We start from the raw sequence: 15,476 nt of genomic DNA, 5'->3' as shown, positions 1-15,476 counted from the left end.
TGGCGGAAATTGCAGTCGGACTGGCCGTCTTCTGACGGACTGACGATTACAATTTTCAGCTTGAAAAAAATGCTGGACTGACGATGACGTAAGTGCGACTGGGCACTGACAACTGACAGACCAGCAAAGTTGCCCACCTTAATAAACACCGTGGCAGTGAATGAGTTAATCCTCGGTAAAATAAGTTCACCAGACACTAAATGCAGAAGTCTGATGAACTTGGGGGGAAAAAAGTGGCTCAAGTTTGAAATAAAGTTATTTGCTTTCCCTTTCAAATGTTCTCAGTGTTTTATTTTGAGCCACGGGTTCATGGAGGCCAGCTTTCACACCATGCTACAGCACCACCTGCCACTTCACTGTTGGGATTTGCCTCCTCACCCCACGGGGCTTCTGTCTGTTAATTGTTAGTGACAGAGCCAAACCACATGGGCAATTTCTTCCCACCTGACAAAAACAGAACACATCTCAGTTGAACATAGAATCTATTTTCATCTTTTGGTTAGCCTGCTTTTTACTTCACTTGAACCATTTTTTCTTTTTTTTGCTGCGATTTCACATCTCTTGTCGACTACTGGGTCGCACCAACTCAGGCAGTGGCACTAAGATGCCTGATCTTTTATGAGTCGTGAAATTCCAGCTTCTTAAGCGGACCCATTTTCTTTCAGCGTGATTAGCGCATGTCACACGATTGCCATACTGAGCTCTTTGCTACTGATCCTTTGTGCAAAGAGGGGAAATAAAAGCCATGACCCATGTCCCATTCCACCCAGCTTTAACATTTGATCAAATTCAGCTCACAGGCAACCAGATGAACCCCAGCATTATAAATACGAATGAAGGCAACACTTCAGGGACAATGGAGATAATCAAAGCACTTTATATTGCCCAAAGTTAAGAGGGAACCACTTGCCGGTTAATTGCATGTCTTTTCACTTCCTGGCATTCCCTGGTAACCGGCTGGGACACAAACATTGCGCAGTCTTAAAGAGCTGCACTCACAAAAGGGCTACAAATGTTGTCCTTATTTAGCTGTGAATCACGTTGCATCTCCATAGCCTGAATGGACATTGGAATGAATGTGTACTAATGACGCTCAATCAACTTACATGTTTGCATTGACATAATGCTATAGTCCTACTCACATCATGCGATCCTCCAACCTACATTGCTCTTCAAGGTTCAGCAGGGCTGTCATAGTGTGCACCAGATGGTAGAAACAGATTGCACTTATATTTTATTGAATAAAATGTGTTTTATTCATTTTCACTCCACAGATGCACTTTTGCAGATTCTATATTTGTGTTATGAGAAAAAATATTTGGGGGCTGAACATTACATTTGTTAATTTCCTTGGTGTTAGGCCTTGGCATTGAACTGTCTTGCCTAGATGTTTAAGGGCATTTATCATTATGTATGTATTCATTTAAAGTAACAATCACTACAATGGTTTATTCATTGATTGTTCACAGTTAACAGTACAAATGGAGTTTTGAGTGTATTTGCCCCTCAAATGTCTTTTGCAAGGTATAGCTTCATGGCAAGATATTGTCAAAATGTCAATATGAGGAAAAGAGCCGCATGCAGCGTTGTTGTTTTCATTCTAGGTTCCTCATTTGGTTGGGATATAGCAGTGGGGGTACACAAGTTTCATATGAAAAAAAAAAGTCCCTGAAATAAAACTTTGGCGGAAATCTTTTTTTTTCTTTCTTTTTTTTTAACCTAATTAAGGGTAAAACTGTCAGTTTATGGCTGATGAAAATGACAACATTTATAAGGGCTCTCTCTTTGTCTCCCCAGGCATCCTGAAGTTCCATGAGGTGTACTTGGGTGAGGGAATATCAGAAGTACGGTCAGACTTCCAGGAGGGAGTTGGTGCTGGTGGTGGTGGTGGTGGAGGTATAGTCAGTGCCTCATCATTGGAGCAGCACATTGCCAGCGCACGAGAGGCCCTCGGAGTTGAATCTTATTATAGCAGGTGAGCTCAGGTGAACTGATAGATCGTGTCCAGCAATAATGTAATGTATAAAACCTGTACAAATTCAACAAGAGAAGTTCCTCTAAAGAGCTATCTGAGATGTTTGAAGTATGGAAAGTGAGTGTTAATCCAGCCCATTACTCACTGTGATTACAAGTCTCCACTCTTTCCATTGGTACGGAAGAGTATTTCCGGTGAGATGGAAAGATGGCTCCTTCATTGGTGTCTGAAGTTCACAACACAAAAAGCACCAAGCTGACACATTTAAAAAGAAGAAGAATTCTCAAAATGAGAAAGAAGATGTTGAGGCGAAATTTGACCGCTGCAATCCACGGATCTTGACATTTGTTACATTTTTGTGAAGTGCACTGAGCAGTTGGCCTGCCTGACACCTGCCTCTCCATTCTACAACTGGCTGGGGTCCTCCTGCCCCATTACCAGCTCATTTATCGCTATGATGGGGAGCAGCATTCACAACATTGCACTTGAATGGGCACAATATGGCTACACTTTTGAGCCCATTCATCCTTCATTGTAGAGCAAAAGATAAGCAGCACCCTTACAGTGAACCCACATTGTGAATGGCAGGAAGAATTGAGAGCGGATGTGTGCAAAAGCAATGGGTGTATTGAGAGGAAAGGATGCTGCTGATTAGACACTTCTCAGTATGCTGAATATGTAAACTCACAAGTCAAAATATCTTAACAATCTAATTAAATCCAAAATGAGAGCTGTATCAAAACCTATTCCGTAAAAACAGAAATTGATCTGTTTTAATTGACAGTCAGAGAGGTACTCAGTTAATAATTACTGTGGTTGAAATGTGCAGTCGTGTACATCTTTTTTTACGGACTACTGAAAGCCATTTCTAATATTTTGCCGTTTTATTCTTCATAGGGTTGTGTGGTCTACTTAGACACATTTTGCACAAATGAAATAAATTGATACAGTGCACCTTTAGAGGTGTATCACTAACAGTGCCACATAAATCCCAACAATATTATGTTTATAAATACAAATTTGATAATAAAAGTTTCGACCTCTTAAATGTGTTGGCTGTAGGTAAGATGTACTTGCATATTTTTGCAGTATGAACAGCTCAAGTGGTTCAATTTCATGTTACAATTTCATTTTCTGAGGCACTACAGTAGGAGTTCCATGATGAGGACTTCTTTTTTTTTCCCAGATGGACATAATGAAGGGAGAGATAGTAGGTGGGGGTGGTTGACTCAATGGCTGGATCAACATCATCAGCTTTGTAATGAAAGGATTACACTCTGCCAGGTTTTTGGACTAAGCCAAAGTGAAATTAGGACATCTTTGTGTGGGTTGAACCATTCTTATTTTGGGCATATACTTTTTTCAGCGATCCACAGAGGAACAATGCATGTCTTACACTGTCTACTTCACAGAAGTACAGTTCTTGTGCCAGTACTGCAATGAGATGAGCACTGTCTCATGTCTCTTTCTCTCTACTTTTTAGAGGGTGTTCAAGCAGCGAGACAGAGAGCGAGGCGGGAGATTTGTTGGACCAACAATTCGAGGAGTTAAACAACAAGCTTAACTCTGTCACTGATCCAACTGGATTCTTGCGTATGGTGTCCAGAAACAACCTTTTCAACAGGTAAGAGAATTTTGCACATGTGCACTCATGGAGAGTAGATACAAAGTCTGTTGAGTTCAACCGACTAAAAAGGGGAAAGCTGCTTTAGTTCGGGATTCACTGGTTCATTTGTGAAAGGATTCATTGCCTGTTGTTCAGTCTATGCAGAGGCAGCATATGAATTCCCTTATTAAATAGACAGAGTAGAGCCAAATCTCTAAAGCCTCTATCATCTGTCTGTTCTGATGGGCTGGGTCCATGTGTGCAGATACTCTGCATGCCAGAAATTGACTTCAGTGTGTGGAGGTATTTTTCTGCCCTCTCGGTCTTTTGGTACACAATTAAAACAGTAGATTTGACTGTGTGTACTGTGGTTTACTCAATGCGTTGTTTTATTGATGCTTAGCGCTGGTGCTGAATAGTAGTGTACACCACTAGACTTAAGGGCATGAGTGAATGTGTGCGACTGGGTCATATTTCGCTGTCCTCGTCCTCTATTGAGCTTCTCTTTGATGAGAGGATAATTCCATCTTTAATTGAGTCTTGGTGCTCATTAAGCCCTTTTAATGGGCTACCAGTAATAATCCGCTCATTCTTGGGGCTTCAAAAAAACCAGGGAATAGAAAGCTCCTTGTGCTGTGGAGCCTAACATTGATCTCAATGTTACTCTAAGAGAAGACAAAGAAAATTTCTCTGGGTCATTATGATAAACTGCAAGTGCAATGCATTTATTGCCAAAATGTTCAAGGGATGAAGGCTGTCAGCTGACTACATTAACCCATAATTCAGAGAATGGTTCATCAATTAAATGCTTTAGGTAAGAGCCAAGCAAAAGTAAATGCTGTTTTTGAGACCCTTCTACATATATGAATTAATTAAAGGAAGGCAAAAGCGTCCTTGTGCTCATTCCAGTTCCAGTTCTACTCTATATGGGGTGTGCACACATATTTGAACCACCTATCACAAAAATGACAAGGCATCATCTTGCATTCCCAACATCTTTTTTTGTCAAAATGACCTGAAAATGTGAATTGTCAAACTGAATCCAGAATTGTGCTAGCTCACGGGACCTTTTCAAGATCAGAAATTAATCAAGCAAAATATTCAAAGATGTAAAAAAAAAAAAAAAAAATTAAGAAATGCTACTAAAAAAGTATTCAGATTTTTTTTTTTTGTAAAATTTAAAACTCTACTTCCCAATAACTTTAATGAGATTTATTTCCACCACAACAAATGTAAATTGTTGTGACTGTATACATACTACTGACCAACAATTTCAATTTACCAATACTGTTAGGAGCTGTAGCATAAAACCCACACTAGGTGGTAGTTTATTATAATTATTATTTTTTTAAATTCCAGTTTTGGAATTGTTTTTGCCCAAATGAGGCACGCTCACAAATAAACAATCTCCAGCATGCCCTGCATTTTCTCCTCATTGTTTCTCTTTGCACTTGACACACATCTTGTCTCAGATTATCGCTTTCCTCCTTTCTCATTCTTCCATCCTGTCAGGCTAACAAACAATTGTTTGCGTTCCATCGAGGCGCTTGCCAAAGGCTGAAAGAAAGTGTGAGTGAGTGAGTGAGTGAGTGAGTGAGTGAGTGAGTGAGTGAGTGAGTGAGTGAGTGAGTGAGTGAGTGAGTGAGTGAGTGAGTGAGTGAGTGAGGGAGGGAGGCAAGCAAACAGGCATGCGAGTGGACGCAAGCTCCCACAAGGGCTGACTAGATGCTTTTTGGCTGGACCTCGAAAGAAGGAGCAGATGGAGGCTTGTGGCAAGTGTGGCAATAAAACTTGGCCTATGCTTCTGCTGCACCAAAGGCTTTTTGCCCTATGACCATCATTAGCACGTTCCCAGTGAGTTGAGTCTTCTATGACACAGCGAGCTAACATAAAACACACCTGTCAAATGTATCCAATCTATCACAGAAATCATTGGCTGGGCAATACTGCTCTGCTTTTGGACAATATTTTAAAGTGAAAAATGTGAGGACAATAAGATGCTCTTCCTCAAAATAGTTCTCCTCGGTGACGTAAACAAAGAACACCACAGTCGCAGGCTACCACAGCTCAATCCTGCCATCTTGTGGACTCAAATATACTTTGAAATCAGTGGGTCGTTCAACACTACAGTACAGTAAACCGCACACGTCAAGAACACTAAAATCTCTGCACAACTGCAATGGCAACAGTACTGTGTCTTGCAGGGGTCACCAACCTTTTTGAAACCGAGAGCTACTTCAAATGGCTACCAGTTTGTGTGATTTTTCACAATAATTAAGGAACAACTGTAGTAAATATGTAAATCAAGTGTAATATTTAATGTAAACGTAATACTTGTATAATTGTAAAAGTCATAGAATATCACCAATTTTGTATCTCTTGTAAGCTATTTGCAGAACAGGCCTTTGAGCTATTCATGTGATCTTTGGAGGCTACCTGGTGCCCGCGGGCACCACGTTGGTGACCCCGCATTAAATGTATGTGAAAGTTTATTTAGCTATCCAATTAACGACAGTTGAAGTTTCAACTTTTTACTGCTGAAAATGACTAATCCAATTTAATTTCCCGTTATGGTAATTACATTCTTGCACATAATTGGACCCACAGCAGAAATGTGTAATTTAGTTTGATATGTTGTGCTTGTGTAGGAGCTGCCAGAGCATGACCAGTCTGTTCAGTAACACCATGTCACCTGCCAAAGATGGTTGTTCTTCTCTGCCTCATCGCGCCAGCAACCTCGGAAAGCCTCCTCTCAGAGCACTTTATGATTTGCTCATTGCACCTATGGAGGGGGTGGGTAGAGATGAGCCAACACACAGCGCAATTTTTTTTCTCCTATCTGTCCATGTGCACACTAATCGTTTTGTCCAATAGGGTTTGATGCACTCCAGTGGTCCAGTGGGCAGACATAGACAACTGGTCATGGTGCTGGAGGGAGAACTTTATCTTATTCCTTTCGCTCTGCTAAAAGGAAGTTCATCCAATGAATATCTGTATGAACGTTTCAGCCTCATTGCTGTACCCTCAATCCAAGGCCTTGGATGCTGTGCAAAGGTCTAACTTTGAATTCAGATGATCACAAATGATATATATCTCATTTTTAATTACATATGAGGCCACTGTTATATACTGTGTATTGTCTTGACTTTAGGTTTACTCCCGGCGTCCTGGACCAGCTCCCTGTGGTGGGATGTCTATGGCAGCTGTGGTGGGAAACCCTCGGCTGCCCTCAGCAGTGATTGACCGCTGGCTGTGGGGGCCAATGCCCTCTGCAGAAGAGGAGGCTCTCATGGTAGCTGAGTTGTTAGGATGCCAACCACTGTCTGGCACTGCAGCAACAAAAGAGAGAGTCATGAGTGCTCTCACACAGGCGGAGTGTGCCCACTTTGCTACTCACATTTCATGGAAATTGGCTGCTCTGGTGCTCACTCCAAACCCGGAAAGCACACCTGGTGCAACAAGTGCTAACATGGCAGGTGGCACAATCGGTAGAGGTACCGGGATGAGGAGAGGAGGAAGCAGTGGAGGCAGGAAGGGATCCGTTGGAAGTGGCTACACCAACCCAGAGTCTCACCAAATGCAAGATGACAGCAGTGATGTGGACAGTATCTGCGAGAGTCCACCGCTCCAGGAATTTCTCCTGACAGCCGCAGATATTTTGGATCTGAGGCTGCCTGTTAAACTGGTGGTGCTTGGGTAAGTGGAGTGCTTAGACCAACTTAGAACAACCGCTGTAAAGCACTGACTTGTTTTGATATCAAGCTATTTTGATTGCATAACACACCTTGCATGACATTAAAAAGACTGTTTTCCATGATGACTTGTTTAAAACAATCTTTTGAATTCTTCTGTCGCTCCCCACTCAAACTTTTTTTTTATGTGTTTATTCTTTGTCACAAGCTCATACCTAGAGTCCAGCAGCAAGGTGACGGCCGACGGCGTTGTTGGCTTGACTCGGTCCTTCTTGGCCGCAGGGGCGCAGTGTGTTCTTGTGTCCTTGTGGCCCGTCCCTGTGGCAGCATCCAAGGTTTTTGTCCATGCCTTCTACACTGCCCTTTTGAATGGGACCAAGGCTAGTGCTGCGCTGGCAGATGCCATGAAAACTGTACAGAGCAGCAAGCAGTACTCACACCCCTCCAACTGGGCAGGTTAGTGATGAAAATTCAAATGATAATAATACATGAATAAAAATATCTTTAAAAATCTAAGTACCTGACTTGGTCTCATGAAAGCTATATTTTCTGTCAAGGATACATGCTGATCGGCAGCGATGTGAAACTTAACAGCCCCTCCTCACTAATTGGTCAAGCTTTAGCAGAGATTCTGCAGTATCCAGATCGTGCACGTGATGCTCTGAGGGTTTTACTCCACCTGGTGAGACATGAATTCACATAGTTGTAGTCTTTATACAGAAAGGTATATTACTGACACTATTGTACTACTTGCAGGTGGAAAAGTCTCTTCAAAGGATCCAGAATGGTCAACGTAACTCAATGTACACATCCCAGCAAAGTGTGGAGAACAAAGTCGGGGGCGTCCCTGGGTGGCAGGCCTTGTTAACTGCCGTGGGCTTCCGCCTTGACTCTGCAGGCACTGGCATCCCTGCAGCAGTTTTCTTTCCCACTGCTGACCCAGGAGACAGACTTCAACAGTGCAGTACCACTTTACAATCACTTCTAGGTGAGTACCAAAGACAGTCAGTATCATAAATCCGTAAGATCAAAGCAAAGAGTGGTTTTTTTAATTTAATATGGGCAATTAATATCACAAAAATTGAACATAAAATACATTGTAAAATAAGGGAAACTTGAAAACAAATATCAGTCAATTATTATCTGATCCAGACAAAATTTGTGATGAATGCCCATTGTGAAAATTACACAGCGTGTAATTCAGTTGCACATAATGCAGAGTTGCCAGCAACTGAAATTTAGCATGAATTAAGGAGTCTCCTATGTTGACAAAAATAACTGTGATCCTGTCCCTCAGGTCTGCCACCACAAGCACTCCAGGCTTTGTGCAAACTCATTACTGCTTCAGAGGCGGGGGAACAGCTCATCAATCGGGTATGGACCCATCAACACCATGTACAACTGAATTTGATTCGGCCTCCTAATGCTTGCAGTGTGTTGAGGGTGGCCAAGTTGACTGCACATGCCACAGGCACTCCTCCAATATCGACCTAGAGTGGAGCCCATTGCTGACCAAACATGATAACAGGGAAGCAGCGTTTACACTTGAAATTCCGATTAATTACAACAGCGCTCTGTTTTGTCCTCTCCGTATATGCGCCTTCTTATTCGTGTGGGGCAGAGACTGCTTGATGTACAGTCAACAGCTTGGACAATCAGTCAATCAGCTCATGGGCTCTGCTACAAGACATGGCTTCCGGAGCAACATCGAGGGGAATTACAACTCCTAGGCAGATTGGATTACAACTCCTGCCCTCATTGACCAATGTCGCACCAGGAACCAATCACGTGTTTGTAGGAGAGCCTGTGAGCTGATTAACTGATTGTCTGGCCAGTATTGTCCAAGCGGTTGACGCTATATACCGCCAGCAGTGGTCTCGACCTCACACGCAAGGGAGAATGCATGGCGGGAGGAATACAGTGAGGACAAAACAGAGTGTTGGAAAGATGTTACAAGTTGTAACAAATTGAAATTTCGAGTGTAAACTCCGCATCCCTGTTATCAGGTTTGGTCAGCTACGGGCTCCATTTCAGGCCGATGTCCAAGGGCAGTTACTCCAAGGGCCTCCTACGGCCTTCCGTGTTCCCCGACTACAGCCAAGGGAAGGGAGAACTGTATAGTTAGTGTATACGTTTTAATAATGAAAGATTTACCCCATTTAAGACCAAAATTTCCTGGACATGAAAACATCCAAATTATATGCCATTGGTAACCCTTTGAAAAAATCAATAACTTGTTTTTTTTTTTTTTAAAGTGAAATAGTTGATGAAAAGGTGTGTTTTATGACCGATCACAACAATGTAATTACCCATTATGAAAACACACCAAACCAATTTAACCAAGTGTAAATGCATATGGTATCATCTTAAAGATCACATGTACGAAAAATCTTTGTTCTATGTTTATTTTAACATACTTTACTAACCTTTTGTTTGGGAGCTTTGAGGCTGTCATCTTTCTCTTAAAGTGCAACCACAAAGTAAATAGCTCTAGTCGTGTGATAATATTCTCTAAACATGTGACATTGGACACATTCATCTACACATTGTAGACTTCAGTACTTCATGAAAAATGATTGAAAAATCAATTGTAGAGCCTCATAAATAAAATATTCTTTATGGTCATTTTTGTGACCAATGGGTTGAAATGGGTTAAGTAAATATTTGTACTGCAGTAATTTTGTCCCAAATCTGATAGATATAAATACCTTTTACATTTTGAAAATTCTGGTACCCACATACATACACATGAATCAAAATTCCTGGGGGTGTGGGGTCCTACTCGGTGATTTCACTTTTCGCGGGGCTGTTTTGGTCCCCACAAATATGTTTGTAAATGTCTAACCATGTCATGTCAGGAGTGGATACACATCATTGCACAGGCTCCTCAAGCTTCAGTTTAATCTCTATTGAAATGTACTAGTAAAGCCTAACTAGCTTTACTTCAAGCACCGGTTTTATCTAAAGTCTACTTGTCTTACATCCAAACATGTGATGCCAGCGAATAATCTTTATCCGCATTATTGTGTAACGTGAGGTAAGCACATGTATTAAGATAGTTAACAACTACCTACTTGTGGCAGTAAGAAGTCAACAACCAACAAACTTATAAATACTATTCTAATTGTACATTTAGATGTGATTATAATTATTTGGTTACCTTATTTAGGTTCTTTAGAAAGGTGAATGATAGAAACAGCTCCCTTTGTGATACAGTTCAGAAATGAGATATTGTCATTACAGCTGATTGTGGTCAAATGGCAAACTAGAGTACAGTACACTCCGAATAGGTTACCAGCCAGTCACAGGACACTTAGAGATAGAAAACCATTAGATTCAAGATTGAAGAGTTTTATTGTCATATACATAGTCATACCACACAATGAAAGTCTTTCTCTGTTCAATTCACCAAGCAGACTACATTCCATAATTGAGCAAATAAGGTGGGCAACAAAGCAAAAACACAACAAAAAAAAACAATGATCGATCCATAAATGGTTGCGTGAGTGAAGTCAACATTGTGTGTGCCGCATCACATTACCAGTGGCCTCATGCATATCTAGTTTTAAAATGATGTTCTTTGTGTATGAGATATTATGCATCAATTTCTCAAACTTCCAAAATATTTTTCCAGGATTTCATTTTATGCAGTAATGCTTCTTGTCCATTGTTGTCCTTCTTATTGAAGTGAACCCGTGTAAGTTAGACTGTGTGCATGCAATAAAAAAGCTATTCTCTCTCTCTCCTCGCCCTGCTGTGCAATCTGAAGGCTGTTAAAAATATGGTGGCTATGGTAAGTGTGCCTTCACCAACCTGCAATCCATCCCACTCTTGCCTGTCCCCTCAGTCTAAACCAGCGGTTCTTAATCTTTGCTCGTTTGAACCATGAGAGTTCGGTCTCAGGGGTTTGAGGTCAAGACGCACCCGGCTCATCTTGTCAATTAGTGATGACACACCCCATTTGGCCATCACTGGCTGCAGAAGATTACATTAAATCAATAAGTGCTGTGGGGAATTTCATCCATGTGATAGTCAACATGTGACTGACGCGGTAGTACGTTGTGTGATTTCTTTGGTAATATTTGAATCCATACCAGCTGTCAGTGGTCGGACAAAAACATGGATTTACAAGTATCGTTGAACATAAAGACAGTCTACATCCTATCAGCATGGTTTGTAATGCCAAGTTGTGCTAGAAAAACAATTTAATAAAACAAACAAACATGTGTCTATGCCTTAAAAATTGAAAAAAAAAAAATCACTTTATTTTTCACTCAAGAAGGGTTCGGTGAATGCCCATTTGAAACCGGTCGAGTTCAGTCCCTCCAGCAAGGTTAAGAACCACTGACCTAAACCTTTTGTAACGCCATTGTTATATAGTTGTAACTGCATGACAATTTTTATTATGTTAATTTGTATGCATGAAGTGTAACATACCAACAAATTAGTCCATTGCAAACATGGCCATACTTCTTAAATGTGTTTTGGGTGTTTTGCGTTGTTGGGTCATTACTGGTCAGAGAAATGCATCAAGGTGCTAGAAGCAATAATGCTGTGACGTAAAAGTGAAGTAAGGACAAAGGCATATGTGTACTTCTTCATCGGATACATCAGGTAGACAAAGGTGTCTCTGTTCTCAGTTAATCCCCAAACAAAACAGGTCAGAGAACAAGTGCACACTGCACGGCTATTATGTTCTCCTGCCTTGAAAGCCTATTCATAACTGATAGGAAAAAGATTAACCCCTGCCTGTAAATACAGTTGGCATACATTTCTATGTATTTTATGAATTTACGTGAATGTAAAATAAATCTTTGTTGGTAACAATTACCTGTGTTTACAGTCATGTTTTGTGGCTCATTTATACAAAAATGTACCAAAACCCATATCCTAGTAATTAATGTTTACATTTCCATCCTATAACCAATTGAATGAGACTGAGAATTGGAATGTCACATTTTTTTTCCTCCCACTTTTTCTTCCACTTCTCCAGCTCCACCAGGTGCTAGTGCAGCTCCAGACGGGTGAGAAGGAACAGGACTTCTCTCTCCTGCCCATTCAGGTGTCCATTAGTGTCCAACTTTGGAGACTCCCGGGTTGCCATGAGTTTTTGGCAGCACTTGGTGAGTCTTCTTATTCCCACTTGAAGTTTCCCATGTCACATCCAATAGTCTACAGAGGTGACACGTATTTATTTTTTCATGAACATGCAGGGTTTGACTTGTGTGAAGTAGGCCAAGAAGAAGTGGTGCTAAAAACGGGCAAGCTAGCCAACCGCCGCACATTGCACTTTGCTCTGCAGTCTCTGCTGGCACTATTTGGTATGTATGCATTTGTCATTGGTTTTGTCATACTTGGTAGAGTGTGCTTGTTTTTCATTCATTTTTTTTTCATACCTTATAGACTCCACAGAACTGCCAAAGCGTCTGAGTCTAGACAGCTCATCTTCACTTGAGTCTTTGGCCTCAGCACAGTCTGTTTCAAACCCACTGCCAATGAGTTATTCAAGTCTTCCCTTCTCTCCTCATTGCCTGGACAATCAGGCATCAGACGCCATCTCGGTCTATAGCCTCAGCTCTGTGGCCTCCTCCATGAGCTTTGCTTCCAAATCCGACTGTGACTTCCTCAGCCATCGGCACCGCAGTGGGACTGCAGCACATTACGCAGCCCACAAGCACCCTCACGTTCCCCGGAGTCGCTCGTCTCCTCATGGAGCAGCAACTGCTATGCCGGGAGCTCGAGGGGAGGAGGAGGAATATGAGGGCTTCTCTATTATCAGCAGCGAACCACTTGGGAGCCACTGTGACTCTTTGCCTTTGCCACCAGGCCATAGCCAGCGCCATCACAGAGGAGGTAGAGGGGTTGTTGCTAGGTCAAGCAGCGGGGCTGGAAGAGGTTACTCTGTATCAGTGTCATCAAGAGGCAGTGTCAGCACCCCGACTTCCCCAGTCAAAACATGCCTAGTTCCCAGTCCAAACTCACCCTTCCAGAAAGTTGGTAAGGTGAACTCCTCAGACACAGGCGAATCGGATCAATCCAGTACCGAGACAGACAGCACTGTGAAGTCTCAGGAGGAAAAAACTCCCCCTCTTGATCCTCAGGAGCTGGCGCAGAAGATTCTGGAAGAGACTCACAGCCATCTGAGGGCAGTCGGGAGTCTACAGCGAGCCAGGGCGGAGGGTGGAACATCAAGAGGAAATTCACCACGGGGTAGCGCCTTCCGTTCCTCGGAAACAAGTGCATTCAGTCGTCCTAACAGCAGCGCCAGTGGCAGAGCTCAGTCTTCGCCCAAACCCAAACCTCCCTCCCGCTCATCTTCTCTGCAGAAAATAAGCTCTGGCTACAATAGTCCTGCTGTCTCAGAGTCTTCACAAAGGGACGGCAGCCATCCTTCGCCTGTTTCGGACAGCCATGCTCAGTTCAAGCTAAAGTACCCGAGTTCCCCTTACAGTGGCCACATTTCTCGTTCCCCCAGTAATGTGTCTCCCAGTTCTGGTCACCAGTCACCAGTTGGGAGCGCACCCTCTCCTGCCCTATCCTACTCCTCTACAGGCTCTGCCACGTCGGCTGATGCACCGGACCTTGACCGTTTAAGAAGAGGGGTCATTGATGAAAAAGTCCAAGCTATCCACAATCTGAAGACCTTTTGGGCGAACGCTGCAGCCCAGCAACATCTGGGCCCCGTCAAAGCTGTTCATAGCTCCTCTAGTCCTCTGGCTTCTGCTAGTCGGGATGTACTGAGCCTTCTGAACCTGTCCCCGCGGCATTGCTCCCCCAATGATACCCAAGACAGCCTGGAGCTGCGGGAGCTGGGACTACAGTCAGTGGAAAGGGGTGGCAAGAACGCCAATGGGCACCACTGCTCCAGTCCCAAAAAAGGAGCTCCATCACCTACCATATCTTCAAGCAGTAGCCCTGGTGCTCGTACGATCAGACTTCCAGCTGGGAACGGATACAAATTCTTGTCACCCGGAAGATTTTTCCCTTCTTCTAAATGCTGAGACATCCAGCTCTGTACTGTTTGAGATTAAAAATAAAGAATAAAAAAAAACAGGTTCATCTTTTGATGGCCACAAATGGCCAGCAAAGCTTTACAGACAATAAGAACCATAATTGATTGGTCAGATTGGTCGGTGTGCGGCACATGCCTGCAGTTTTGTAAATGCACCCAAATCTCTGTAAATGGCAATGAGAAATACTCAATGACCTGATACTGTGTTTGTGTGTAACTGTGTGTCAGGTAAATGTAAATGCCATTTGGTCTTTCCCCACAAAATATTGTGTATGTGGGCCAAGATGCAACAACTATGACTGACTTCTACAATTTTAGATTTTTTTTTTCTTTAAGAAATGCTAATTGTTATTATTATTGTTTGTTATTGTTATTATTATTATAATTATTACCGTTATGTTTGTAAATTAATTCCAGTGTTTCACAATCAGTATTAAGCGTTTTTATACAGTATTATTAAAAAAAACACGCAAATATGTACTGTGTAAAGATGGCTACAGTGAAAGAAAAGATTTAATATTTTTTATTGAAGTCAAAAAGGCATTTTGCCTGATTTCTATGTGAATTGAATGTCTGCTCTGAAGCATGGATTTTCTTGCTATTCAATGTTAAGTATGATGTATGAATTTTTAGCCCATGATTTTTTTTAGAGTTAACATCACAGTTTCATGACAAGCACCTGCCATTTATCAGTAAACTGTTTCAATAAAAACTAAAAATCACTTTTTTTTATCCTTTCCTCTGCATCTACTCTACAGCTACCCGAATGATTACACACTCAGGGATCTGGCGAACAACATGAGGGCCATAAACACTGGGATTCATTCAAATACTAAAGCAGTACAATAGCTAACCCTAACCCACCCTGACCCTAACAAAAATGTGTTTTATATTATCTGAACGTTGTAGAGCTACAGATTGATTTGGTTATTTGTTATTTACTTGATTATTTGTTCCTTCTTTTTTTTTTCGACTGTCACATACCGAAAGTTCGTTAAATAAGTACTGCTTTAACAGTCTGTTTTTAATATAAGTATTTTGACTGCTTGTAAGGCCAGGGCATGGGGTGGCTAGCGTGACATAACAACTCCGTGAGAGGTGGCGGTTAAGTGTGTGCATAAGTATATTATCCTCTTTTATTTTCTCATTACTCCACAGTCAGGGTTCCATGAAATAAAATGAACACAAATC

At 42.0% G+C, this 15,476-nt stretch overlaps 1 protein-coding gene across 1 annotated transcript in view; it reads left to right on the top strand.

The window, feature by feature from the left end:
- Positions 1 to 15,007, top strand: part of LOC148429935 (tetratricopeptide repeat protein 28-like) — a 125,004-nt gene extending 109,997 nt beyond the window's left edge. The window contains exons 12-24 of the mRNA XM_088418647.1: positions 1,798 to 1,975; positions 3,459 to 3,599; positions 6,230 to 6,374; positions 6,456 to 6,635; positions 6,733 to 7,277; positions 7,482 to 7,729; positions 7,831 to 7,955; positions 8,030 to 8,261; positions 8,571 to 8,647; positions 11,043 to 11,066; positions 12,267 to 12,396; positions 12,487 to 12,594; positions 12,677 to 15,007. Coding sequence (XP_088274773.1) covers positions 1,798 to 1,975; positions 3,459 to 3,599; positions 6,230 to 6,374; positions 6,456 to 6,635; positions 6,733 to 7,277; positions 7,482 to 7,729; positions 7,831 to 7,955; positions 8,030 to 8,261; positions 8,571 to 8,647; positions 11,043 to 11,066; positions 12,267 to 12,396; positions 12,487 to 12,594; positions 12,677 to 14,274 — 3,731 coding nt within the window. The 3' untranslated portion in view covers positions 14,275 to 15,007. The remainder of the gene's footprint in view (positions 1 to 1,797; positions 1,976 to 3,458; positions 3,600 to 6,229; positions 6,375 to 6,455; positions 6,636 to 6,732; positions 7,278 to 7,481; positions 7,730 to 7,830; positions 7,956 to 8,029; positions 8,262 to 8,570; positions 8,648 to 11,042; positions 11,067 to 12,266; positions 12,397 to 12,486; positions 12,595 to 12,676) is intronic.
- Positions 15,008 to 15,476: the final 469 nt, after the last annotated feature.

This window comes from Hippichthys cyanospilos, chromosome 1, assembly GCF_059441005.1.
Source record: "Hippichthys cyanospilos isolate Australia breed blue-spotted pipefish chromosome 1, RoL_Hcya_1.0, whole genome shotgun sequence".
NCBI lineage: Eukaryota > Metazoa > Chordata > Actinopteri > Syngnathiformes > Syngnathidae > Hippichthys > Hippichthys cyanospilos.
This window is presented reverse-complemented; position numbering and strand designations above follow the sequence as displayed.